General features: G+C 33.9%; 3 protein-coding genes across 3 annotated transcripts; 1 reads left to right on the forward strand and 2 right to left on the reverse strand.

Annotated features, from left to right (window-relative positions):
- Positions 1-74: 74 nt before the first annotated feature.
- Positions 75-6,546, reverse strand: LOC128202541 (uncharacterized). The gene is made up of 6 exons (XM_052903239.1): positions 6,522-6,546; positions 5,303-5,460; positions 3,037-3,243; positions 1,997-2,155; positions 433-572; positions 75-245 (listed from the first exon to the last, which is right to left on the reverse strand). Exons 1-6 carry the CDS (start codon positions 6,529-6,531, stop codon positions 134-136), a joined length of 786 nt encoding a protein of 261 aa, XP_052759199.1. The 5' UTR covers positions 6,532-6,546; the 3' UTR covers positions 75-133.
- A 970-nt stretch (positions 6,547-7,516) lies between these two features.
- LOC113511321 (coiled-coil domain-containing protein 103) lies at positions 7,517-9,987 on the forward strand. Its single transcript, XM_052903240.1, has 3 exons — positions 7,517-7,590; positions 9,053-9,202; positions 9,863-9,987. Exons 1-3 carry the CDS (start codon positions 7,517-7,519, stop codon positions 9,969-9,971), a joined length of 333 nt encoding a protein of 110 aa, XP_052759200.1. The 3' UTR covers positions 9,972-9,987.
- Positions 9,988-10,769: 782 nt separating this feature from the next.
- LOC113511231 (protein FAM183A) lies at positions 10,770-15,930 on the reverse strand. The gene is made up of 4 exons (XM_026894848.3): positions 15,842-15,930; positions 12,844-12,981; positions 12,255-12,414; positions 10,770-10,996 (listed from the first exon to the last, which is right to left on the reverse strand). The coding sequence occupies exons 2-4, from the start codon at positions 12,965-12,967 to the stop codon at positions 10,864-10,866; spliced, it is 417 nt and encodes a 138-aa protein (XP_026750649.1). The 5' UTR covers positions 12,968-12,981; positions 15,842-15,930; the 3' UTR covers positions 10,770-10,863.
- Positions 15,931-24,626: the final 8,696 nt, after the last annotated feature.

Genomic DNA, 24,626 nt, shown 5'->3' on the forward strand with positions numbered 1-24,626 from the left:
TCGTGAAAGCTCGATCGATCGTTGGGGTGGCCATGTCACTAAAATACGTTTTGTTACATTACGGTATATTGCATAAAAAAAACATACGTTTTATTTATTTATTTACATGTAACAAGTTAAGAAATAACTAAATTTAAACGTTCATAAGTTGAATGTAGTCTTTTTTAGTCAAAAAGTGTTTCACTACCAGCTCTTGGTCCGTTATGTGACGTAACGGCTTTGGTCCAAAAGTTTGGGCGTAACCACTAAAAAAGTATTAAGTTGTTTATTTCAACAGACATATTTATTTATTAAACAACATAATTATTACCGTAAAAACGACTAGATGTGTAGGCTAATATTGGAAATTTTATGCTATTTAGGTAAACAGTCAACAGAGGTCGCTGTAGTTTGTGAACATTCAGAATAAAAAAAGAAAGTTAAGACACTTACATCGAACAATGAAAAGAACACGAATTTAGTAATCTCAAGAATCCGGGGAGCGAAAATTCCAAGGATGCCTCCTCCATTGCTAACGTGTTCACCAGCTGTAGGGGATCTAGCTTCATTGATGTCATATTACAAATTTTATCCTGGATAAAAATAGTATTTTTTTAAAGTGATTATGGAATGTTGGTTGCCTTGTGCTATCGGTCTACTTGTTTTTACATTTCGTGCTAACCGCAGCATGCTTTACTTTAAGAAATATTAATCATCATCATTATCATCATCATCTCAGCCATTATCTATCCACTGCTGAACATAGGCTTCCCCCATAGACTGCCATAAAGAAACGGGTGAACGCAATGTAGAACGATCCCCCACTATGAGAGTGACGACATGATGGAGTGACGATCTCAAATGCATTGTATGGAGTCAGTGGATGTACCTAGATGGCTCAGGATCGTTCTTTATGGCAATCTATGGAAATATAAATAAATGGAATTAAATTAATATATGATATTAAATGAATATAGGATATATTTTTTTTAATGAATGATAATAGAATGGTAACTCCTCCTAAGTTAATGGTATACGCTGGCGGAGCACCAGTGAGGGATGATAGATGAGATTAAAAGGCAGGTCAGTTGGTCCATCGTGATGGAATACACCTGGGTTTCAGCACGATGGTTTCCAGGGGGGACCACGTGGAGGTCGACCTGATAGGGTATATTGCTAGCAATGGGACTGAGAGTCTGCATTAATAACAATCTCTTTCCCCCCTGGGGGAATAAAGGATAAAATAAAATGAAACGAAATGAAATTAATTTGTGACGAATTCATCAGCAATTATGGACAATGGTTTCCAAAGGAACAGCGCAGATTGATCTGACAGTTAAAAGTTTGCATATGGTGATGGGATCGTTGCATAATTTTTCATGAAATATATATTGGACCTTCTAAAACTAAGCAGTTAATATAATTGTATGTCTGGTATTTGTTTACTAGATAAGTGTATAGTTGTTTGTAATAAGTATTGAATCATTGTTCACGCTCAGAGCACAGTTAAACCAGTTTGACTGGATAAGTTTTAGGTAAGTACATTACACAATAGAAGGAAAGTAAGAAATATTTTACATAATAGAAAGAAAGTAAAAAATATTCATGTAAACTTAGATTTAAGCATAAAATAGGATTTTTTCATTATCGATTCATTATAGACAAACACACTTCTAATAATATTTATTATACCTAATTAATATATAAATCCACTTTATTTAAAAAAAAACACAAAAGATATGCTCACGGCTGTAATCCTTATAGCATATAGACAGAGGTTTTTTAATGGATGGGAATGGAATGGTAGGTATATCTTCGAATTTGTGTTATAGAAATTTTATCAATATCGGTTCAGTAGTTCAATCTTTAAATCAGAATAACTGGTTTTTATAATATTAGTAAGAAGTTAGTTTGTTTGTTTGTTTAGTAACACGTATTGTACAGTAAAGTATTAAATTATAGGTACAGAGTTTTTAAGAAAAAGAAGGAATAAGAATATCTTATACTTTATACCTACATTAGTAAATGCCGTCACATCCTGCCTCTGCCTTTCTAACGAACTTACTAGACTCTTTGTGATAAATTGACACTGGGTGCTTACTTTTCTTACGCATTTTCTGTATTTATATTTATTCCCTTGACATTTCTTTTCAATGTCAGATGTCGCTTTAGTTGCCTGTGGTAAATGAAGTAGTTTTATTTTAAAGCTAATTTGTATACCTGTAGCTTTTTAGTTGTTTTTTAGGCAATTTTTTTTATGGGGCTGTAAATAGAATGATGACAGAAATGGCTTCCACTGTCGGTATACACTGGCGAGATACCAATAAATAATTACGGGTGTGGATGAAGTCAAGTCAGTTGGGCTATCATTTTTTATTTGGACTTCGTTGACTAATAACACAAGGTGGACTTAATGCTATAGGCATTCACTATTAATTAGCCAATCTTTAGGATAGGCGGTTTTAGAAATGAAATTATTTAACTATATTTTAGTATAATATGACTATCGCGAAGAATTCACTGGAAAATAATCATAATGGTTTCCACATAGAGCGTGTAGAGATTAAACGCGAACAGATTCTATTGCTAGCAATTGGGCTGCTAGTCCCCATTATTTATAATCCTTTTCCTTCTCTGTAATTGTAAATGCATTGACTTTTAGCGACAAGTCCCGGAATCGCACGGTTCTTTTTTTTTTATAAAATACAGTCTATATTAGTTGTTGATAGCTTTTTTTATATGCAACTTAGAATGGCAAACAAGCTGACGGCCCACCTGATGGAAAGTGGTAACCGTCGCCTATAGACATGAACAGTAACATGGACATAACGTAGCAAGAATTTTTATAATCGGTCACCTAAGCATTTTTTGAGTTTAACTATTACAAACATAAAATCAACATTTCCTCTTTATAATATTAGTTGAGATTACAATTATAGATGAGGTATATTGTTACGGTTGCGGTATAATTACAAATCCATACCTGCAGGTAATGAAAATTGACCCAATCGGGGATCGAAACTGGGACCTCATTTACTATAAAAATATACAAAATACCTCTTTGATATCTTTTAGTAAGTATAAAGCCTTTTCGTGGTAACTGTTGAACATGTCACTCAGAGTCTTCCGTATGAGCAGCACCAAGTCTCGCTGAGTTGGTACTTCGTATGGGCCGATATTGGACGGTCGTTCTTCTTCGGGACACTCAAAAGTTGTATTTATTGTAGATGCTATAATTATGTTCTCAGTTACAGGTTTGCTGGTCTGTAAACGAAGCTAAAAGATTACCTACTAATTATTTACTTATATATCTAGTTATATTTGACCTATAAGACTCTACTTATGTACAGATAAAGTTGCAATTAGTAGGTATCCTTTTAAAAATTAATTCTATCTATGTAATTGAACGTTTTCTCTAAGATACTTAAATCAGTAAAGTAAGAATCTCCCACATATTGATAGTTATTTTTAATGGGTGATAATGGTATGGTAACCCCTTCTGCGCTATCGGTATACTCTGGCGGAGCACCAGTGGTAGATGACTGATGAGGATGAAAGCAGGTCAGTTAGCCCACCCTGACGAATTCAACTAGAATTTAGCTACGATGGTTTCCAGGGGGAACCACGTGGAGGTCGACCTGACAGGGTATATTGCTAGTAATGGGGCTATTTAACCCCATAGCTAACAATCCCCTTCCCCCTACATATTGATAGTTGGACGCATCATGTTAATAAATAAGAGAGATTCGAGAATTTTGCTTTTTTTTCGACCTATGTTTATTTAAGAAAAATGTTTAGTTTGCATAATACATACTAAATAGTTTAATAGCAATCTTACTAAATAAATAGATGCAAATAATTTAAATTTTATTGATTTTTTTATGAATTATAATGGAATGATTTTTTTCTTGAACTTGTACTTGATATTCACAATACCGAATCAAAAATGAAATAATTGAAGAGAGTAGAAGTATGCGTGATCTAGGTGTATTATACGACCAACAATTAACGTTTGTTCCTCACCTAAATAACATTATTAATAAAGCTTCAAGGATGCTTGGTTTTGTTATAAGAACCTGTAAAGTATTTCATAATAGTAACATTAAAATTATACTTTATAATAGCCTGGTGCGGAGTGTCTTGGAGTATTGCAGCGTGGTCTGGCGCCCACATTTTGCTACACATATATTGCGTATGGAACGTATCCAGAAGCGATTCCTATGGCACTTGGCATTTTCCACTGGCATTGCCAAAAAAATTAAATCCTACAAGGCCAGGCTGCAGTACTTTAGGATGATCTCATTAGAAAAACGCAGGAAAGTCTCTGACGCCATATTTATGTATAAACTTATAACATATAAATTACATTGTCCTCAGTTATTAAGCCTTGTAAAATTGCGAGTCCCTTCTAGATTACCTCGTGGACCTATAACTCCGCTAATACCTCCATTTAGAAGAACTGTTCTGGGTAGTAATTCTCCAATGGTAAGGTTCTGTAAGATTATAAATAGCTGCAGTGACCAGGTCGATATTAATTTTGATACTCCAATTGTTTTTGTACGAAATATCTATAAATATATAAAATGAGTCGTGCTGCTGGATCTGCTTATGGATATGGTGGCTTTAGTTGTTAGTTGTTAAGTATTTAATAATAGTTGTAAGCTATATATATTTCTCTGTACTTATTGTTATACATGTATTAATATATGCTGTGTTTGCCTATAAAAAATTGTTACACTTAGTTCTAAGCTCCATAATTGTATATATATTTACATTATTTTGTGGAAACAATTGTTGGTAAACCTAAATAAATAAATAAATAAATAAATATGATAGGCGAGGATGAAGTCGGGTCGTTTGGTCCATCATGATGAATTCACTAGGAATTAACCATCACGTATTTCAGAGGTGTGTGAATATTGATTTAACTGGGTATATAATTAGCAATGGAGACTGAAGTCCCCACTCTGCAAATTCTCTTTCCCTCTCACTCACTCTTAGATAATATCTTATAAAAATATGTATCAATTAATCAGAATGATACGTCATGTGGTTCTGCCATAGAATGGGCCACCCTTTCCTTTCCCGTGGGTGTCGTAAGAGGCGACTGAAATGAAATAATGAATGAATGAAAATGAATGAATAAATGGTGGAGGGATGGACAGCAGCGTCCCTTTTTAAACATCAAAAGTCTAATTGCGGTTGCCAAACTACGTGCCAAACGCGGCAATTACTGGCAAAATCTCCCAAACTAGGGAGGAAGCCTATGTTTAATAGTGAACATATACTAGCTGATATGATGATAATTATTAAATAGCTTTACCTGATTGTCTGTGGTATCAATTTTTAAACTTTCAATGTTAAAATCGAAATCTGTTTCGGTTGTATTGTTTAATGAACTCGTCATATCAAAGCCGGGGAACAATTCGTACTCAGCAAGACAATGACTGTAAGCTACGTTACATACAATGATAGTGAAAACTGAAATATGTAAAATGTATAAATCACTACTTATTTTCATACTCTATAGGAGTTAATGGTACGATAAGAAATATAATTTTGAAAATTATATTTCTTATCAATTATTTTTAATCTTTGCAATTATAGATAGGTAGATAGATACTCTTTATTGTTTCCTCCAAAAGATAATTATATATACTGTTATCGCCGTATGGTCCCAGTATATAATAGGTGATATAATAGTATATATATATATAAATGTATATGTATATGTATATATATACCCGGTATATAATAGTGAGGCGACAAAGAGAATCTCAAGGTTGAGGGATGGGCAGCAGCGTCCCTTTTTAAACATCACCAAAGCCTAACTGCGGTTACCCGATGACTTTATCCACATGACCCGGATAAAAAGTGTTGAATGCAGATTGGCAACCAACCATTAAGTTCCCTTAGTCGCGTCTTAGGACACTCACAGGAAAGGAAGAGGCGGCCCATTCTATGCCGAAACCACACGGCGGTAAATTAGATAGATAGATAAATAGATAATTTATTTGCATTACTTACAACACACAAATAACAACAAACATATGCAGTAAAAAGAGATAAAAGAATGCATATACAAAAAAAAAAACAAAATATATAAAACAAGTAACAATTTTTTTTATGCGTGTGCCATAGTAACACAAAATGGTCACAACTCAGTTTATTGTTTTGCCCTCAAAAGAGCAAAATACTAATATTCTATTGTGGCCAAGAGCCAATAATATAAATAATAAAAAAATAAAAAACAGCCTTACTAAAAATAATAAAAAAAAGAAATAGGAATAAAATACATTGTGTATGCCCATTACATTCGCTACCATTTAATATTTTATTGTAAATAAATAACAGATATCATTAGAAGAGGGGTAGACAGAGGTCACTTTCTGTTACATTCAAGCACTTAAGCGAAAAATATTTCCGCTACATACCTATTAGTGTATTGTAAACTATTCATCTTAAAATATTTATAAAGTTTAAAAATACTGCACGGATCTCAGTTTAACATTAAATTATATTTATACAGTAGCTATACTTACATGAATACATTGTAATGTTGCTACAATATTGTTGTTTCTAAACTGTTGTTCTGATGTTAGCTAAGAAAGCCGCTAGTTGCTTTTACGGTCACGCGTGCATGTGTATAGGTGTACAACTCGGAAAACAGTGCTTGACTAATGAATAATATACAGTATGACCCTTAAAAGTAGATATCAGTTAGTTTTGGTATGCAATTTACAATATCAAACAAGCTGATAGTCCACCCGATGGAAGGTGGTAAGCGATGACTATTAAGATGTCACATTGTGACACCTATGATTACTATTTCAGCAACATTATTATGAAATTTTGTATTCATTTTATATGCATGAATCAAATAGATTGATATTATAAATATGGATCAAGGAATAAATAAACATATAATATAATTATATAATAATAATACATTCATTCATTTTTAGAGTTGGTGAAATACAACAAAAGAAATATTAACCTTTCATAATAACACGGCGCATTTATGTGGTATGGTCATAATATGATATGATCTTAATAAAATATTGATATTGACACTTACCACTAATAGTTTAATTTTTCAATAAATCTTTGTTTACAATATTGGGGGCAAATGAGCATGTGGCTTATCTGATGATAAACGACTAGCGCCATCCATAAACACCCGCAATACCAGAGAATTTGCAGGCATGCTGCCGGCCTTTTAATAAGGAATATACTCTTTTCTTGAAGGTTTCAATGTCGTAACTGTTTGGAAACACTACTGCTGGGCTTGGTTCCTTAGTTCCGTCACTCATCCAGGTGGTCGGGATGAAACTTTAGCTTGCGCCGGGTTGTATGATATTATTATTTAATTTTTACTACGTATAAATGTGCACCTATTCTCTTTTTAACGATTGATTTAGTGTAGTCTAGTTATGTAAGAGTAAATTGTTTCGCCCAACGTGTGGCAAGCTGTTTGTTCAACATGTTGTTGAAAACGCGATAAGGCCTCCATTATCCACAATATTGTAATATTCAAATGCAGATTCTTTCAGATTTAAGGTTGTTACACCTGGTGGAACGTAATCGTTTCAGATTTTGTCCCACCAACAAGTATGTGGCGTATTACTGGCCATCACAATACGCCTTTTATATAACTGGCCATCATATTCCGTTTTTCATATTTTTATATTTCTATTGTTCTTATGTTCTTTATATTCTTACAATTCTGTCATTATTAGTCTTTGTTTTCCTACCGATGAAGACGTGATAAAAGAGAACTACAATATTTAAGCATTTTTATTATCAATCCGTTTCTCTTAAAGTATAAATTGAAGGTAGGTATAAATCTTAGCGGAGTACTGCTCTGCAAAGAAGATGTATACGTAACTTCAATCTTGAAGTGCACACAGCAATAAACGATGTGGTACCTTAAAATATCTCATTCCTTGGGATGGAATAATATATAGTAAAACTTGTATATTGTAGTTACACTATCTATATATTGAATCTATAATGGATATATTAAATATTAGCCATTCAGTATATCATATCAGAGGGAGACTTTGTACTAAAGTCGATTGCTTGGGTGCCTCTGTCCCATTCGTGTTTCAACCGTGAAGCAGTTGTGTTTGTATGGCTGTGTTTCGGTTTGAAGGGTGGGATATGGCGTGAATTTACAGGGTACAGAGGAATAACATCTGAGTCTTCAGGAATGGCAACGCATGGGGGGTATCATGGGCGAAAGTGTTATGTCCATGGTACTGCTCATGTCTATAGGCGACGGTTACCACTTTCCATCAGGTGGGCCGTCAGCTTGTTTGCCATTCTAAGTTGTATAAAAAAAAAAAAGTAAAAATCAGATTAAAGTAAATAAACTCTATCGATTGTAAAAGGAATTGTGTAAATCGATTAAAATAAATTGAGAATCCCTTTCTATTGGCGATGTTGTTGTTTTTTTTTTTTTAATATTATTTTTAGGGCTTTTAACTTCTTCAGGTATATCAGTCCTATTGTATCCTGAACTGATTTCGTTTTTTGTTATAGTGGGCTATCATAATAGTTGTCTGTGTGGAGTTAAAATATCTGAAATAAATAACAATTAAAATTTAAATAAATACCATATGGATCAAAAACTTTTAGACAGAGTCGTAGCATTTGGAAATATTTTAGTGTGACAGAATGTCGAGTTAGCTAAAATTTTACTATATTCTGACTCTCGTTGATAAAACACCTCGGTTGCTATGGCGATGAGTGTTGGTTGTCATAGATACTAACATTCTTGGCTGTCTTGCAAAAAAATATTTTATTGTAAGCAGTCTGAGGGAAATATTTTGACGAGAACTCATTTTATTAAAAGGTATCTTTTGTTTATTATTTTATGTAAACCAGGTGCTTTCATCCTCTACTAGTGTCCCGCCATTGTAAACTATTAGTATAGGTGGATGCATCATTCCATCATCATTTATTAAGAAAAATATTATGTTACTATCACCGAATCATATTTTCTTAAGTCTGCTTACAGGTTTTGCTGCATTCCTATTTAACTAAATAATAATACAATATTTCCCAGCAGAGTATCAATGAACAAACCTCTGAATGAAGATGATTTCGCTGCGATGGAGCAGCAGCTCAGAAATAGCGTGGAAGAAGACAGAAGATACTGGCAAGTCAACGACGTCAAATGTGACGCCATACATACTGCCAAAACTTACGAGGAGTTTGCGTAAGTCGTATTAATTATTAGTTGAGTATAATTTATATTGTAAATACAAGATAAAGTGGTAATGGCAAACACAACATTATTCATATTGTAACAATTAGGGTGGATGTATTTTGAGATGAAAATGGGAAGTAGGAATAAATAGAAAAATATCTTCGTTTTAAATTTGTTAAAATAATAGATTTTGAACAAAAAAAAAAAAAAGAACAGTGACTTCAATTTTGACAAAACCAGTTTTTCTGATAAAAACCGATTTTGTTAAAAAATTCTAAGATATATAAAAATTTCAGATTGGCCATCTGGAACTATACTCTTTCATATAAAAAAAGAATCTTTCAAATTGGTTTATAAATGACGAAGCCATGAGGTATGCTTCTTTTTTTCAAATCGGTTGATCTTTTCAACCGATTTGAAAAAAGAAGAAAGTTCTCAATTTGGTTGTTTTTTTATGTTGGTATTATTTTGTTGTTTATTATTTTTATATTGGTATGTACTTCAATCTTGACAAATTTAGTATGGGATCAACATAAAATTGTTCCTATTTTAGTCTTTTTAGAATTTACAACGTTATATTAAAGAATAATTATATATATATATATATATATATATATATATATATATATATATATATATATACATTATGTGAGAGATCTTTCTTTTCAGAGATCGAGTAGCTGCAGCTCATTTGAGGCCTTTAGAGAAAAGTGATTATAAAAAGAAGAGCACAAGAGGTTGGAATCAGTATGCCTCTAAAGATAAAAATGATGAATAAATCTAAATAAATAAAGCTCAAATGTAATTTTTTTTTTTATATTAATGTAAGCCATACAGGGAACGACATACGACAAGAGTAATCACTTTTAATTAGTTGGGGCTGGACGACAGATTATCATCACCTATTGTAACTTACCACGAGGGGGGAAAGGGGTTGTTAGTAATGGGTCAAATAGACCCATTACTAGCAATATACCCTGTCAGGTCGACCTCCACGTGGTTCCCCCTGGAAACCATCGTGGCTAATTCTAGTTAAATTCGTCAAGATAGGCTTACTGACCTGCTTTCATCCTCATCAATCATCTATCACTGGTGCCCTGCCAATGTATACCGATAGCGCAGACTAGGTTACCATGCTATTATCACCCATTAAAAAAATCTTCCCACGAACGCTCTACCGATGTTTTCCCTAGACTACAGTATGGGGTTGTTTTAAAAGGGTATATTAAGGTTTCTTCAGGGTTGGCAACGCGCACGTGCTCCCCTGGTGTTGCAGGCATCCATAGGCTACAGTGAGTGTTTATCATCAAATGGGCGGTATGCTTGTTTGCCACCTTTGTAGCATAAAAAAAAGGTAATGAGAAATACCACAGTTTTACTATAACAATAATTAAAATTGCATTAAATTTAGATCTAATATGTCATGTGAAAGATAATATGGTAAATAAACTTTAAAAGAGGAAATTATATGATTGCTTCTCTCAACACAATTTGGCAGAGTCTAAAATGACATTATGAATGCGACAATGCGTAACAAATACATAAAAATAAAACACAGTGGCAAAGCTACATTTTTATAAGTTAATAAATAACAGGAGTTTCATCAATTAACTGGATTATTATATAAAAAGATGCTCGAGCAGTCTGCCAGGGTACGCCGTACATAATTCTTATGTTCTTTTCTTAGGGTTGGACATAAGGATGACAATTTCGATTTTGGTGTGTTTGCTCTCTCTCTTCGGATGGTAGAAGCGTTGGTCGTTGCGGTCCAGGGGAACGAGGGGCTTGAAATTCCAACCGTAGCTGAATCGATGAAGTGTTTGTATCAGACATTATTTAAATTTTATGATCGCCATTTGTATTGCGCAGTTTTTTTAATCAAGTCTCGAATTGGATAATGGACAAAGATACAAAAAAGTTGTAGGCAAAATATCTCTATTCTATTATTATCTACTTATTCTATTACTTTATTCCATTATTTTGAAATTATAGACTAGTTTCTTAAAGTTTTACTAGATTTTGGAGTACGAGTATATTATGAGTGTTATTGATTTTTTAAATTAATATATAATAATATGAATAATTGTTTTTGATCTTGACATTCTAAAAATGAAACAATACATTTATAGAATTAATATTTAATATTTTAATATGTTTTTTTATTATTTAAAAGGTTTTACATACGTACAACAATTTTTACAATTTATATACAACGAGGAAATATCTGCATTACCATCAGTCCTCAAACTAGGCCAGACCTGTATCTTGGGGACTATGAGTGCGATTACCTATTTATTAGTACACTTTATTTACCAAAAACTAAAATAAATAAATAAATAAGGAAAACTATGTAAAATGAGTTGCGTGTACGTCGTGTGTGTGTGTGTGTGTATGTGTGTATATGTGTACGCGCGCGTGTGTATATGTTGTGTATGAGTGAATGAGTGCGTATTAAAGTGAATTTAAGCTACGGTTTTCATACATTTGAGTAATATTGTTTTTTTTTTATTTTTAATTATAATATATATCCAATATATTAATCTTCTCCGGCTTGCTTCTTTTTATTGCTTTATAGCAGACTGTTGATGAAAAGACTTCTTCCCGCTAACACTCAGGTTGTGGAATGACCTACCGAGGCTTTCCCTAGCGACTACAGCATGGAGTTCTTTAAAAAGGGTGTGTTAAAGAGGGTTCGGCAATGCGCGAGTAACGTACCTGGTGTTACAGGCGTTCATTATAACATCAGACGGGTTGTGTGCTCATTTTCTACAATATTTATTTATTTATTTACACTTTATTGCACCAAGTAAAAAGAGAAATAACAAATACAGTAAATATTAACGAGAAGTGATACAAAAGGCGGCCTTATCGCTAAGCAATCTCTTCCAGACAACCTTTGGGTAGAGGACATTAAGAAAAAGACAAAGGGTAGGTGGCGCACTATTAGGTATATAAATATTATCATATACAAACATATACACATATATACAATAGTAGTATATAAAAAAAGATCATAGCAGTGGTTAGAAGTAGGCTGATGATGAAAGATGATAATACTCACACTTGATTCTCAGTCGCTGGTGATGGATATTTGCTGTGTGGGCCTTTAGCTCTTGTCTGTGCCACATTCTGGTGATAGTTGTCCACTTTCTCGGTTTGCTCCCTCGATTCAGACTTCAGTTGATCATGCGCAGCGTAAAATTTCCCAGTTACGGGGATAGCTAAAAGAATAACCAGAGGGAGACTTTGTACAAAAGTCGAATGCTTGGGTACCTCTGTCCCATTCGTATTTCAACCGTGAAGCAGTTGTGTTTGCATGGCTGTGTTTCGGTTTGAAGGGTGGGATATGGCGTGAATTTACTGGGTAGAGAGGAATAACGTCTGAGTCCTTAGGAATGGCAACGCATGGGGGTATCATGGACGAAACAGTATACTCTGTTATGTCCATGGTACTGCTCATGTCTATAGGCGACGGTTACCACTTTCCATCAGGTGGACCGTCAGCTTGTTTGCTATTCTAAGTTGTATAAAAAAAAAATAAGAGGGACGCTGCTGCTCATCTCTCGATGTTTCCTTAGTCGCCTCTTATGACATCAATGGGAAAGGTGATACATTCTATGCCGGGGCTACAAGTCTATAAGTATACTAACATCCAAAGTTGGGTCTGTAAATCTTGTAGTTGCGGAAATGCTTCACCTCGCGGTGTATAATCTCGTTCAGCATGTGGATGTCGATCGGCATTCTTGTGCCGAATGTGCATTTGCCTTCGCCCATCTTCGAAGTAAAGACTAAAAAAAATTAAGATTGTTCTCCACAAAAAAACCAACTTAAATTGCGGTGAAACCGGTTATTTTGATTTAAAAACTAAACTACTTAACGAATTTTGATAAAATTTCTAAGAGGCCAATATATAACTGTATCTTTACAGATAAAAAAATTACAAATCGCTTAATAATTGAGGGAGTTCTGAGGTAACAATAATCTACCAGAGGGAGACTTTGTACAAAAGTCGTTTGTTTGGGTGTCTTTGTCCAATTTATTTACAAACGTTTATTTATTTTTTATTGACCACATTACAAAAAATATGTTTGTTACAAAAGGCGGGCTTTATATTATACTATATAGCATTCTCTCCCAGTCAACCATTGACAAACCAGATACGTACGAGTAAATATGCGGTAAAAAAATTGAAAATTAAACTAAAAAACCGGTTAAGTACGAGTCAGACTCGCAAAACAAGGGTTCCATATGAAATCATCAAGTTCAAAAAATGATTTTTTTTTGTCAAATAACTACAAATTTACGGTTTTCGGATTTTTTCCTTTACTTATGCTACCTACATGATATTGCTTGTTTTCAAATTTCATGATTCTAGATCAACGGGATGTACGCTATAAGTTTTGATTGATATAAATGGAACATAAACGCCGTGTCTTTTGACTGCGTCGATTTAGAAGTTTGATTTTTATATATATATCTTTATTGTACTAAAACATACAGTAACAACAATAAGTTAATAACAATGTTAGTAAAGACGAACTTATCTCTAAAAGAGATCTCTTCCAGTCAACCTAACACAGTGGCATAGGAAGTAATGAGTGGGCAGTAGTAGTGCTAAACAGAAGTTAAAATAAATATTTACATAAATTACAAATCATTATATATATATTTGAAGCAGTTGTACGGTTTGAAATATTGAATTTACTGGGTACAGAGGAATAACACCTGAGTCCTCAGGAGTGGCAACGCATGGGGAATGTCCATGGTACTGCTCTCATGTCTAAGGCAAGTTACCACTTTCCATCACGCATATAAATATAAACCAATATTAATACATACATATAAATATAAACCTACACAAATAATAATTTTTTCACTGCTTCAAGAGATTACTGACCTGTGTATAAGATATTAATATCTAAATATATTTATATTGATATTTCTGCTCGATACCTCCACGCGTTCCTTAGAAAAACAGACGGACAACGAACTACGGAAACCTAAAAATGGTGACTAAAACTATAATCAGATGTAATAAAGCTTAAAGGTTATTCTTAAAAATGTTTTTGTTTTAAAGGTATGTAACCCAAATAAAAAAAAGACATGCAAATAAAACAAATTTGTCGTGGGAGTGCGTGGGAGATCAATTTATATACCTACCGAGTAAAACATATATGTGATTAATATTAAAAAAGAAAATTAATTTTCTCGGAAACTACCTATAAATAATAATATAGAAACATCTGAAAGTACGCTGTGAATATTTTCTATATTTATCTATACATTATTATTTTTCTATTCGTTTGTTATTTAAACATTGGTTATGCATAACCAATGTTTAAATAACAAACGTACAGTGAAATATATTTTAATACGTTTTTATGCAACTTAGAACATTAGACATTAACATATAACTTAGACATAACAGAGTATACTGTTTTGCCCATGATACACCCACGCGTTGCCATTCCTGAGGACTCAGGTGATTATTCCTTTGTACCCTGTGAATTCACTACCATATCCCACCCTTCAAACCGAAACACAGCCATGCAAACACAACTGCTTCATTAGAAAAACACGAAAGGGACAGAGGTGTCCAAGTAAACGATTTTTGTACACAATCTCCCTCTGGTAAAGATTTTAATTAATAATCTGTATCTAGCAAAATTGTAGATATTTTTATATACCAAGTGCCTACAATTTATTATACAATTCATGACGAATATAGAAATAGTTCGAGATCAAAACAACAAAAAATTTTTCGATTAAAATGTACTATTTCCACATTAAATTTATATATCTGCGTGCTCTACCGCCTGTACAATGGATTGTGCTCAGAGGAATTTTTCATGATGCCCACAGCTACTTTCTACCATCGTACGGCTCGCCATCGACAGGGAGTTCATCCTCATGTCCTACAGCCTGCATGGTCGCGTACTGCGCGGTTTCATAGATGTTTCCTCCCACGAACACTCAGGTTGTGGAATGAGCTCCCTGCCGAGGTTTTCCCAAGAGACTACAGCATGGGGTTCTTCAAAAGGGGGTAAAGAGGTTTCTTCAGGGTCGGCAACGCACGCGTAATACCTCTGGTATTGCAGGTGTTCATAGGCTACGGTAACCACTTACCATCAGGTGGGCCGTATCTTGTTTGTCACCTCACTGGTATAAAAAATATATATATATTTATTGATTTTGGCAAGCATAAGTATATAATGTTTTACTCAACTCCAGCAAACAAATTACAAAGTTTTTCACTTTTACCAACTTTATCCAATGAAAAAAGGATTTTAGAATTTGCCCGGGAACGAGAAAATCGGATCTGGACAAACACATTGTTTACACATTTGGTTTATAATAAAACTTCCTAATACTATTAATATAATAAATGCGAAATTTTGCAATGATGAATGGATAGATGTTTATTACTATTTCACGCAAAAACTACTGAACGGTTTACAATGAAAGGTACACTAGGTTTTATTATAATTAAGTACATAGGATTGTATTGTATTGTATTGTAAAATGTTTATTGTACATAATTCATACGGAATAGATCAAAGGATCATATACAATGACGAACTTGGGATAATTTTTGTATTAATTCACGCGGGCAGAGTCACGGGATAAAGCCTGTGTTATATCACTTACCTTTGATTATAATTGATGTAAAATTTTATAAAATACACTTTGTTAAAATTTTCGGAATGTCATAAATGTAAATATATTGCCATATAAACTGTTCTTGATCTACACTTGTAATAAACCTATATTTTGGTCGTAGACTTAGTATAATATATTTACGTATCTAAGATTTTTCCCTATACAGGTATTATTTATGTACATAGGTCAAGTATAGGGTTGCTATCTTTAAAATTTGACAACCAGGACAAAACACGAGAAAACCTCGGATTTTAGAAGCTAGATCCTGGACATATCAACAGGTATTTTTAAACGTAGTTTAATAAAAAAACAATTGAAAAGTCATAAATCACTTTTTTATTTATTTTTAAACCTTAAAATTAAATTTAGTCATCTTTTATCATCATTGTAAATGTACCTAACAAAACAGAATCTTATTATAGTTGGTTACAAATTATTTTAAAAATTTTGTTTCTGCCTACCCTAATGGGAGACGGGCGTAACAGATATGTATGTATGTATGTATTTTAATAATCAGTTGGAATTTTTTTATTCTTAAAATAAACACATATTATTAATATACTCTATTATGATAAAACAAAACCTTATTAAAATTTTAAACTTAACAATATTCAATTAAATTTTTAAACAAAAATCTTAAAAGTACCGAGACCATTGCAATATTAAGTCTTACAATTTTTATGGTATGTAGAGGTGTAGACGTGGGCTTGATGATATTTATATATATAGATTCAGAAGGAGTGAGAGAAAGAAAGATTTAGTACGAGATTGTATAATGAATAATATTTACAGTAAATAAATCCAGATATAATAAGTCGCGATACAAAATATTGTTCGGTAAAATTGCTAAGACAAGAAGATTCTCAAAAACGTCACTATTAACTTTTCTACAACTATCTAGGTTTGAAAGAGGTTGGTAGCCTATAGGTAACTCTTTTAATTCAATAAATATTATCCTCTTTAAAGATCTTCCTTTTATTTCTCCACCCGGACACTCCCCGGGTGCCCTCTAAACTAAGACAAATCCGGGAAAACACCGACGGATGGCAACCCTAGTCAGGGATATAGAACTGCAGTTACTATCCTCAACTTATAGAATAGAATTGCAAGTAGTGTTAGAACTTTTTGGTTAGTCTAACACTGTGATGCGGTGTGACATCACACAGTGATTGTTGTCTAGCAATTGTTGTTGACTGTCGTTAATTATGAAATAGAAAATTGTTGGACATTATAATAATATGCATAATAAAATGTGTTGAGGTTTTATTTATATTAGATACTTTTAAAAATAGATTTTTTTTTTCTGACAATGAATATTTTGTTATTAGAGCACGTCATTTTTAAATATCACTACTATTATACTAGGGAAAATATATCTTTATTCAGTATTTTCTATTTTATTGTTCCATCCAACGAACCCTTCACATACTGGCGACCGTGACCTTCCTTTCCCATGGGTGTCGTAAGAGGCGACTAAGGGAGGGCGATGGATGGGCAGCAGCGTCCCTCTTAAAACATCCTCAAAGGCCTAACTGCGGTTGCCAACCCGCCTGCCAAGCATGGCAACTACTAGCAAAACTCCCTTTATGGGGAAGGTTAATGTCCAGCAGTGGACAGTTAACGGTTGAAATAATAATAATAATATATGGTAGACGTTCTAAATATTGTGTTGTTTAAACTGTGAGTGATATTGTGTGTTCGTTTGTGTATATCGTGTAATTTGTTTGGACTATATAAACTGAGAAAGTAACATCTACTGCTAAATCTTCTTTTTCGTACTACCAACTCTTGAAGAGTTCTCTGCTGTTCAAGGTACAAGGTTCAAGGTATGAATATCTCTAAGTAGTACTATCCTTAATTTATGACTGAAATAAATGATAATCATAGATAATACACTATAATATATATTATACATTATACATAGGTAGTATATATACTATAATATACTACCTATGTATTAGTTTAATTAAGATCTAAATTAGAATTTAAAAACATAAAAACATTTATATTTTTTTTAAATAATAAATGTTTCTTTGTTTATTTTATTTTTATTTATTTATTTCAAGTAAACAGTTACATAGGCAGTATATATTCTTAGTGCTGTGAAACTGCATCGCAGTTTGTCTGCAACTTTGCGCTCTTGTACATGCAGCTTTTTAAACAATTATAGACTTATATTCTAATTCTATATACTAAACTTATGTCTTTATACATACATATACATAGATATGCATATATACACATACATATACATACAGATACACATGCATATACTAATACTAAGTGGATGAGTGTATACTCATACCAGTAACATCCACTTTTTCCACAATATTCACCATCCAAATTAAATCTAATACTGTTCTATAAAAAAAATTTTGACTTTCTTTTAAAATATTTTATCGTGATATTATTATATTATATTAATGTTGATAACATTGATTGGAAGAGAATGCTTCTAGCATAAGTTTTAAGTCCGCCTTTTATATATCATCAAATCAGCCTGCAACTCTCCACTGCTGATCATAAGCCTCACCCGGTTTACCAGTCGTAGCCACGCTTGGCAGTCGGATTGGCAACAGCAGTTTAAGGTTTTGAACATGTTTTAAGAGGAATGCTGCTGCCCATCCATCGCCATATCTTAATGGCCCCTTACGACACCCACGGAAAGAAAGCGGTGGCCTATTCTATGCTGGAACCACACGGCATACACACATATCTTGTACTAAAAAATAAATGAATAAACACAAATATTATTTCAATATTAATTCAATTTTTTAGACAATACATTATTTCATTTATACGTTCCAAAAACTTATTTTTTTTTTATAGCTATGAAGCACAACAGACTCGTTCTTTATGACAATTTATGTCTTAATATTTAGAACGTTATCTAACCGAATAAAATTGCCTTTACTTATGGCTTCAATCAACAGGTGCAGATGCTAATTTTAATAGGTCGGGTAACCAAGTTAAGTACTCGGCAGCTCTACAGGCTCCCACCAAATTAATCTGAGATGGGCTGCATTATTAGATGCACTGCGGTCCAGTATACATCTCAGATATATAGCTACAGGTGAAATCGAATACACCCTTACTAGTAAATATGGAAGATATAAAGCCAACTAATTATCTCGGTCAATAATTCCTGAGCATACGGACTAAGGCATGGGTAGATGTACCAGTCATAAATAAACGTTAAAAAAACAATTAAAATTATTTTATGGGAGTATTAGCTTTTATCCGAGACTGTCTGCGTGACAAATAAAAAGTCTATAACCTTTTCAATGCCATATAGTACGTGTGTACCAAATTTTATAGTAAATGGTTAAGTCGTTAAGGCGCTATAATATATTTATTATATTAGTAAAAATTCTATCGATGTAATGGATTGTTTTTAAACGAACATAGAACGCAGTGTGGGCCGATCCCCCACTAGATGGAGTGACGACCTAAGATGCATTACAGGGAATCAGTGGATGCAGGTGGCTCAGGACCGTTCCTTATGACAATCTATGGGGGAGGCTTATGTCCAGCAGTGGACGGATAATGGCTGGAATGATGATGATGATGAACATAAATCGAAATGTGGCAAAGAATTTTGTATTTTTCATGCTAGTTAACTCGATACTTTCTTAAAACATTTCGTTGTACTCATATTTTGAGTTAGATGTTTTGGGGAAATATGTTATGTTTTACTAGTAGATTAAAAGCAGGATGATGATTTCGATTTTTACTAGAATAAATTGAAAGGGGACGCAGAATAAATGGAAAGGTACACAGTTACAAAGGGATATAAAATTAGCGATTTTTGGTGTTATTTTTCTCTAACTATTACAGCGTTATTATTATTTATTATTATATCAACTGGTAACTATGTACTGCTAAACAATAGGCCTCTCCTATAAGAGGGTTTTGCCAGTCGTTGCCAGGCTTGGCATGTGGTTTGGCAACCATAGTTAACGTTTCGTGATGTTTATAATCGCGTGAAGACATTAAATATTTCCTTTGCATAGATTTGCATTTTATTTTCTTAATGGTGGTTTAAAATCGAGTATCTCTGCACATCCTAAAGGTTGGCTGGTAGAGAATGCCTATAGTCTTAAGTCCGCCTTTTGTACCACATTTTATTGGCCAATAAAGTTTAAATAAATAAATAATATTTCTCAATGAAAATGACAAATATGCACTTGATCAGCCTTAATACATCTGTATGAGAAAATAAAATTCATAAACCATAGGCAATAAAGTGTGTACCCCGGCATAGAATGGGCCACCCCTTTCCCGTGGGAGTCGTAAGAGACGACTAAGGGAGGGTGAGGGATGCGCAGTAGCGTCCCTCTTAAAACATCTCTAAAATCTTAACTGCGGTTGCTAACCCGCCCGCCAAGCGTTGCAACTACTGGAAAAAATATCCTTATGGGGAAAGCTTGTGTCCAGCAGTGGTCAGTTAATGGCTGAAATAATAAAAAAAAAATAAGCAACAAAAATGTGTGACCATTTGATATTTAATCGAAAAACATAGATTTCTCAATATATGTATTTAAATCAAAGGAAATGACTCTTTTGATTCACATTCAGTGAGGGTATTGTGTATACGATTAGCTTTTGAACTCAGTTTAAAATTTAATTCTCATTGATCGAGAAATATAGACGTGTGAACGATAAAACCAAAACATTGAAAATAATTCAAAGCATTTCGGAATGTTCTCTTTCTGTAGTAAAAAATCCAATAAATGAAATGTCCTCTCGAGGTACATCCCTGGACTGAATTTAAAACCTTGATCGTTGCCCTTATATCTGCCATTCTTCACGCTACGAATACGCGCGTGAGCCACATTAACCTGCGAATATGTTTAGGAGCGTAGCGATAAGCTGCAGCGATAGCGGAATTTTACTGAACTTCATGATACAAGTAATTATGTGTACTTAATAGGAGAATTTCATTTCATAGCTCAGTAGTTTCTAATGTTGTTATTTTACTAGGATAAGCTTGTTTTCAAAAATCTTTAAACATATTTAAGGTATCGTATTAAAATAGTACATACAAAGGAAACTTTATGGCACGATTTTGTCCGTCCGTTCGTTTGGCACCGCGTTATCTCATAAGATTGTCATTTTAATTTTGTAGATTTACATAAGTGTGTAATAAAATTACAATAAATATATTTGTATGTAAGATCATTTTATGGCATATTTACATACTTAAATACTTTTTTATCCAAGCAAAACTGAAAACCGTTTAGAGATTATAAGTAATATATCTCTATAGGGGTTTCATATACATTTTGTGACGATTAAAACTGTTGTGAGTAATAAAAACCATTTATCATTCATCTAAGAGGTAGCTATTTTATTTGATTTTAGTTGCAACTCAATAAAAATATAATAATAACTTCAACAATTTTGTACTTCTTAAAACTTTTTAAATTTGTATAATAAATCGCGAATTCATAAATAGAACAAAATATCCAACAAAATCGCAAGTTTCGAATATTAGATAAAATACAGCATTAAATCTGAATATAAAACCAATATACCTTTGATAATATCTTAATGCAGTGGATCTGGTCAAGTAATAAATATTGTTAAATTAAATGTGAAAGTGGTATTAGAGCACTTTCAGAGTTCTAACTTAAACAAAAAAAAAAAAATACAAATATACAGTAAACCCTCTCCTCAATGTGTCTGTATTCTCAGCCTAACAAAAATTCCAATCGCCTATCGCCCCGGCCGATATTGCGGGCATCCGCGAAATCGACGCGCGACGAGACAACTATTTCATAAGACGTATAATTGAAATAGCCGCGAAATACACCCTCGCTCCTCACCCGGCCTCGTGTCCGTGGGTAAGGGCGACGGGCGCAGTGCGGTTGAAAAGCAGCAGTTATACCTGGCAACAAAACAGTTTATATCTACACATTTGTTAGCTTAGCTGAAAAAAATTAAAGACAGTAAGTTTTCTCTTTTTATAAAATAAAAAATCTCAATAAACTTTAGTTATTGGTAGGTACTTTTTATTGTTCCCTAGTATGACGGGTGATAGAATAGATTCCCAAATAATGAGACAATCCTTGATGATAAATAGCTATCGTTAATTTCAAGTAAGCCATCGACAACCCACGGCCTAGTACATTAATTTTCGCTTTTACGAATGTTTCTGAAAGATACATGATACACCACCACGCTACTCTTATTTTAATCCAGCAATGTTTTGGTGTAGTAAGTTTATTTCACAATAATCCTAGAAAAAAGGGGGTAGTTGGATGAATGTCATTAACACAACATTCATGGCCAGATGGAAAGGGATTGTTAGTAATGGAGACTAAGAATCCCATTGCTAGCAATATACCCAACCAGGTCGACCTCCTCGCGGTTCCCCCTGGAAACTATCATGGTCAATTCCTGATAAATTCATCATGATGGGCTAACTGGCCTGTTTTCATTCTCATCGATCACCCTTCACTGGTGCTCTGCCAGCGTATCCCGTTAGCGCAAGCGGGGTTACCATTTCATTTTCACCCATCAAAAAAAAAACCCACGGCTTAAGCCTAGAAGTATAGATATTTGAAGTGAGGAAAAGGATCTACTGGGAAAGGATCTTTAAAATTTTAGTATCCGAGAGAGTTAGTCAAGAATGGTGTTCAGCATAAAAACCATTTTACACCAAAAAAATATTTCACACATTTTTTAATTATTATTTTATGTTACCAAAAAAGGTAGCAAAGTTTGTATGGAGTTTGTTGATAACAAATCGGGCATGAAGAAAGATTTTCAAGTGGCGACCCCGTATGGGCAAACGCAATGTAGAACGACCCCCTCCCACTAGGTAGAGTGACGACCTCAAGTGCATTGCAGGGAGTCAGTGGATGCAGATGGCTCCAGACCGTTGTTTATGGCAGTCTATGGGAGAGGCCTATGTTCAACAGTAAACGAATAATGGCTGGGATGATGATGATGAAGTCGGACTGAACGTCGGATACATAGACAAAAATTAGAATAATAATTGTCAATCTTCTTGATTAAACTAAATTAATTAAAAAGAAAACGCTGCGTTCTAGCCGCGCGATTGTCTACACGTGAAATGGGAGCGATCCTCCTGAAGAGGTCGAGGGCTGGATTCCTGTCCTGGGGAGGGTCGGCGGGAGGGACGTGACAATAGTCCGCGTGCTTAATGACTGCCACCGGCAAATGAAGGGACAGGTGCGGTGCAATCTGCAAGGTATTATACGGGACAAGATTCAATACTCCCGGCTCAGCGACGCTTTCTAGAATTAATCTATTCAAGTCGTTACACTTCTGGATCTGAAATGAAATCCGCATTATTAAAAGTCACTAGTTTTTTTCTCGCAGTTTCTGTGGGTTTTTATCAAATAAAAATCATTTTATAAGACTTTGTACAAAAGTCGCTAGCTTGGGTACCTCTGTACCATTCGTGTTTCTACCGTGAAGCAGTTGTGTTTGCATGGCTGTGTTTCGGTTTGAAGGGTGGGATATGGCGTGAATTTACTGGGTACGGAGGAATAACACCTGAGTCCTCAGGAATGGCAACGCATGGGGTGTATCATGGGGGAAACAGTATACTCTATTATGTCCATGGTACTGCTCATGTCTATAGGCGACGGTTACTACTTTCCATCAGATAGGCCGTCAGCTTGTTTGCCATTCTAAGTTGTATAAAGAAAAAAAGTTTAAAAAAAATTATGCAAAATTTACTAATATTCCCACCAGTTTTGGCCGTTTTTTTGTGGTGGTAAATTAGGTCAATCTGTCTTTTTAATATCATCATGTCAGCCTTTAACTGTTCACTGCTGCAACATAAGCCTCCAGCTAATGCGGTTTTGTCAGTAGTTGCCACGCTTGGCAGGCGGATTGGCAAGCGCAGTTAGGCTTTGGAGATGTTTTAAGAGGGACGCTGCTGCCAATCCTTTGCCCTCCCTTAATTGCCTCTTACGATATGCATGGGAAAGGAAGGGTTAGCTTATTCTATGCCGGGACTAAACGGCAATTAACTTTTTAATATACTTAAGACTAATTTATAATCGCGACTTTATTGGATGCATTTTAATATATTGAGATATTAGATTAAAAAGTCTATGGTTTTGTTCATATACCTAATACTGTGTACATTGCATATAGTACTTGGTATGACATGAAATTTGATAATAATTGTTTTAATCGTTTTTTTTTTTAATGAATGATAATAAAATAGTAACCTTGCCTTTGCTATCGGTATACACAGGCGAAGCACCAGTGAGGGATGATAAGTGAGGATGAAAAGGCAGGTCAGTTAGCCCATCGTGATGAATTCAACGGTAATCATAATGGTTTCCAGGGGGAACCGCGTGAACGTCGACTTTATAAGATATATTGATAGCAATGGGGACTAACCTCCCCTTACAATAATAAACTTAATAATAATAAACTTACAATCTCTTCCCCCCACGTGTATTAGTCGTTTAGGTACATAAATAAATTCACGATAACATTAATATTTTTAATAGTAATTAGTATAATTTTTAATAGTATTATATATTTTTAATAGTAATAGTAATTAATAGTAATATAAAGTGTCTGATTGGTTTTTACCAATGAGACACTTTATATTACTCTGCTTTACTGCAGCTAAGACATAGGCCTAAAACTCTGTAGTATGCTCGTATGTGTTTCTATTTCAAGGATGAGATAATTATGGCAGTGAATTTAATTAGTAGGTTGTGAAAGTAATGCAATGCAAAGCTCTGCGTGAGTGTTATCTCTGATAATAATGTAAGTA

This window comes from Galleria mellonella, unplaced genomic scaffold, assembly GCF_026898425.1.
Source record: "Galleria mellonella isolate WM207_F2 unplaced genomic scaffold, CSIRO_AGI_GalMel_v1 utg133, whole genome shotgun sequence".
NCBI classification, from domain to species: Eukaryota; Metazoa; Arthropoda; class Insecta; order Lepidoptera; family Pyralidae; genus Galleria; species Galleria mellonella.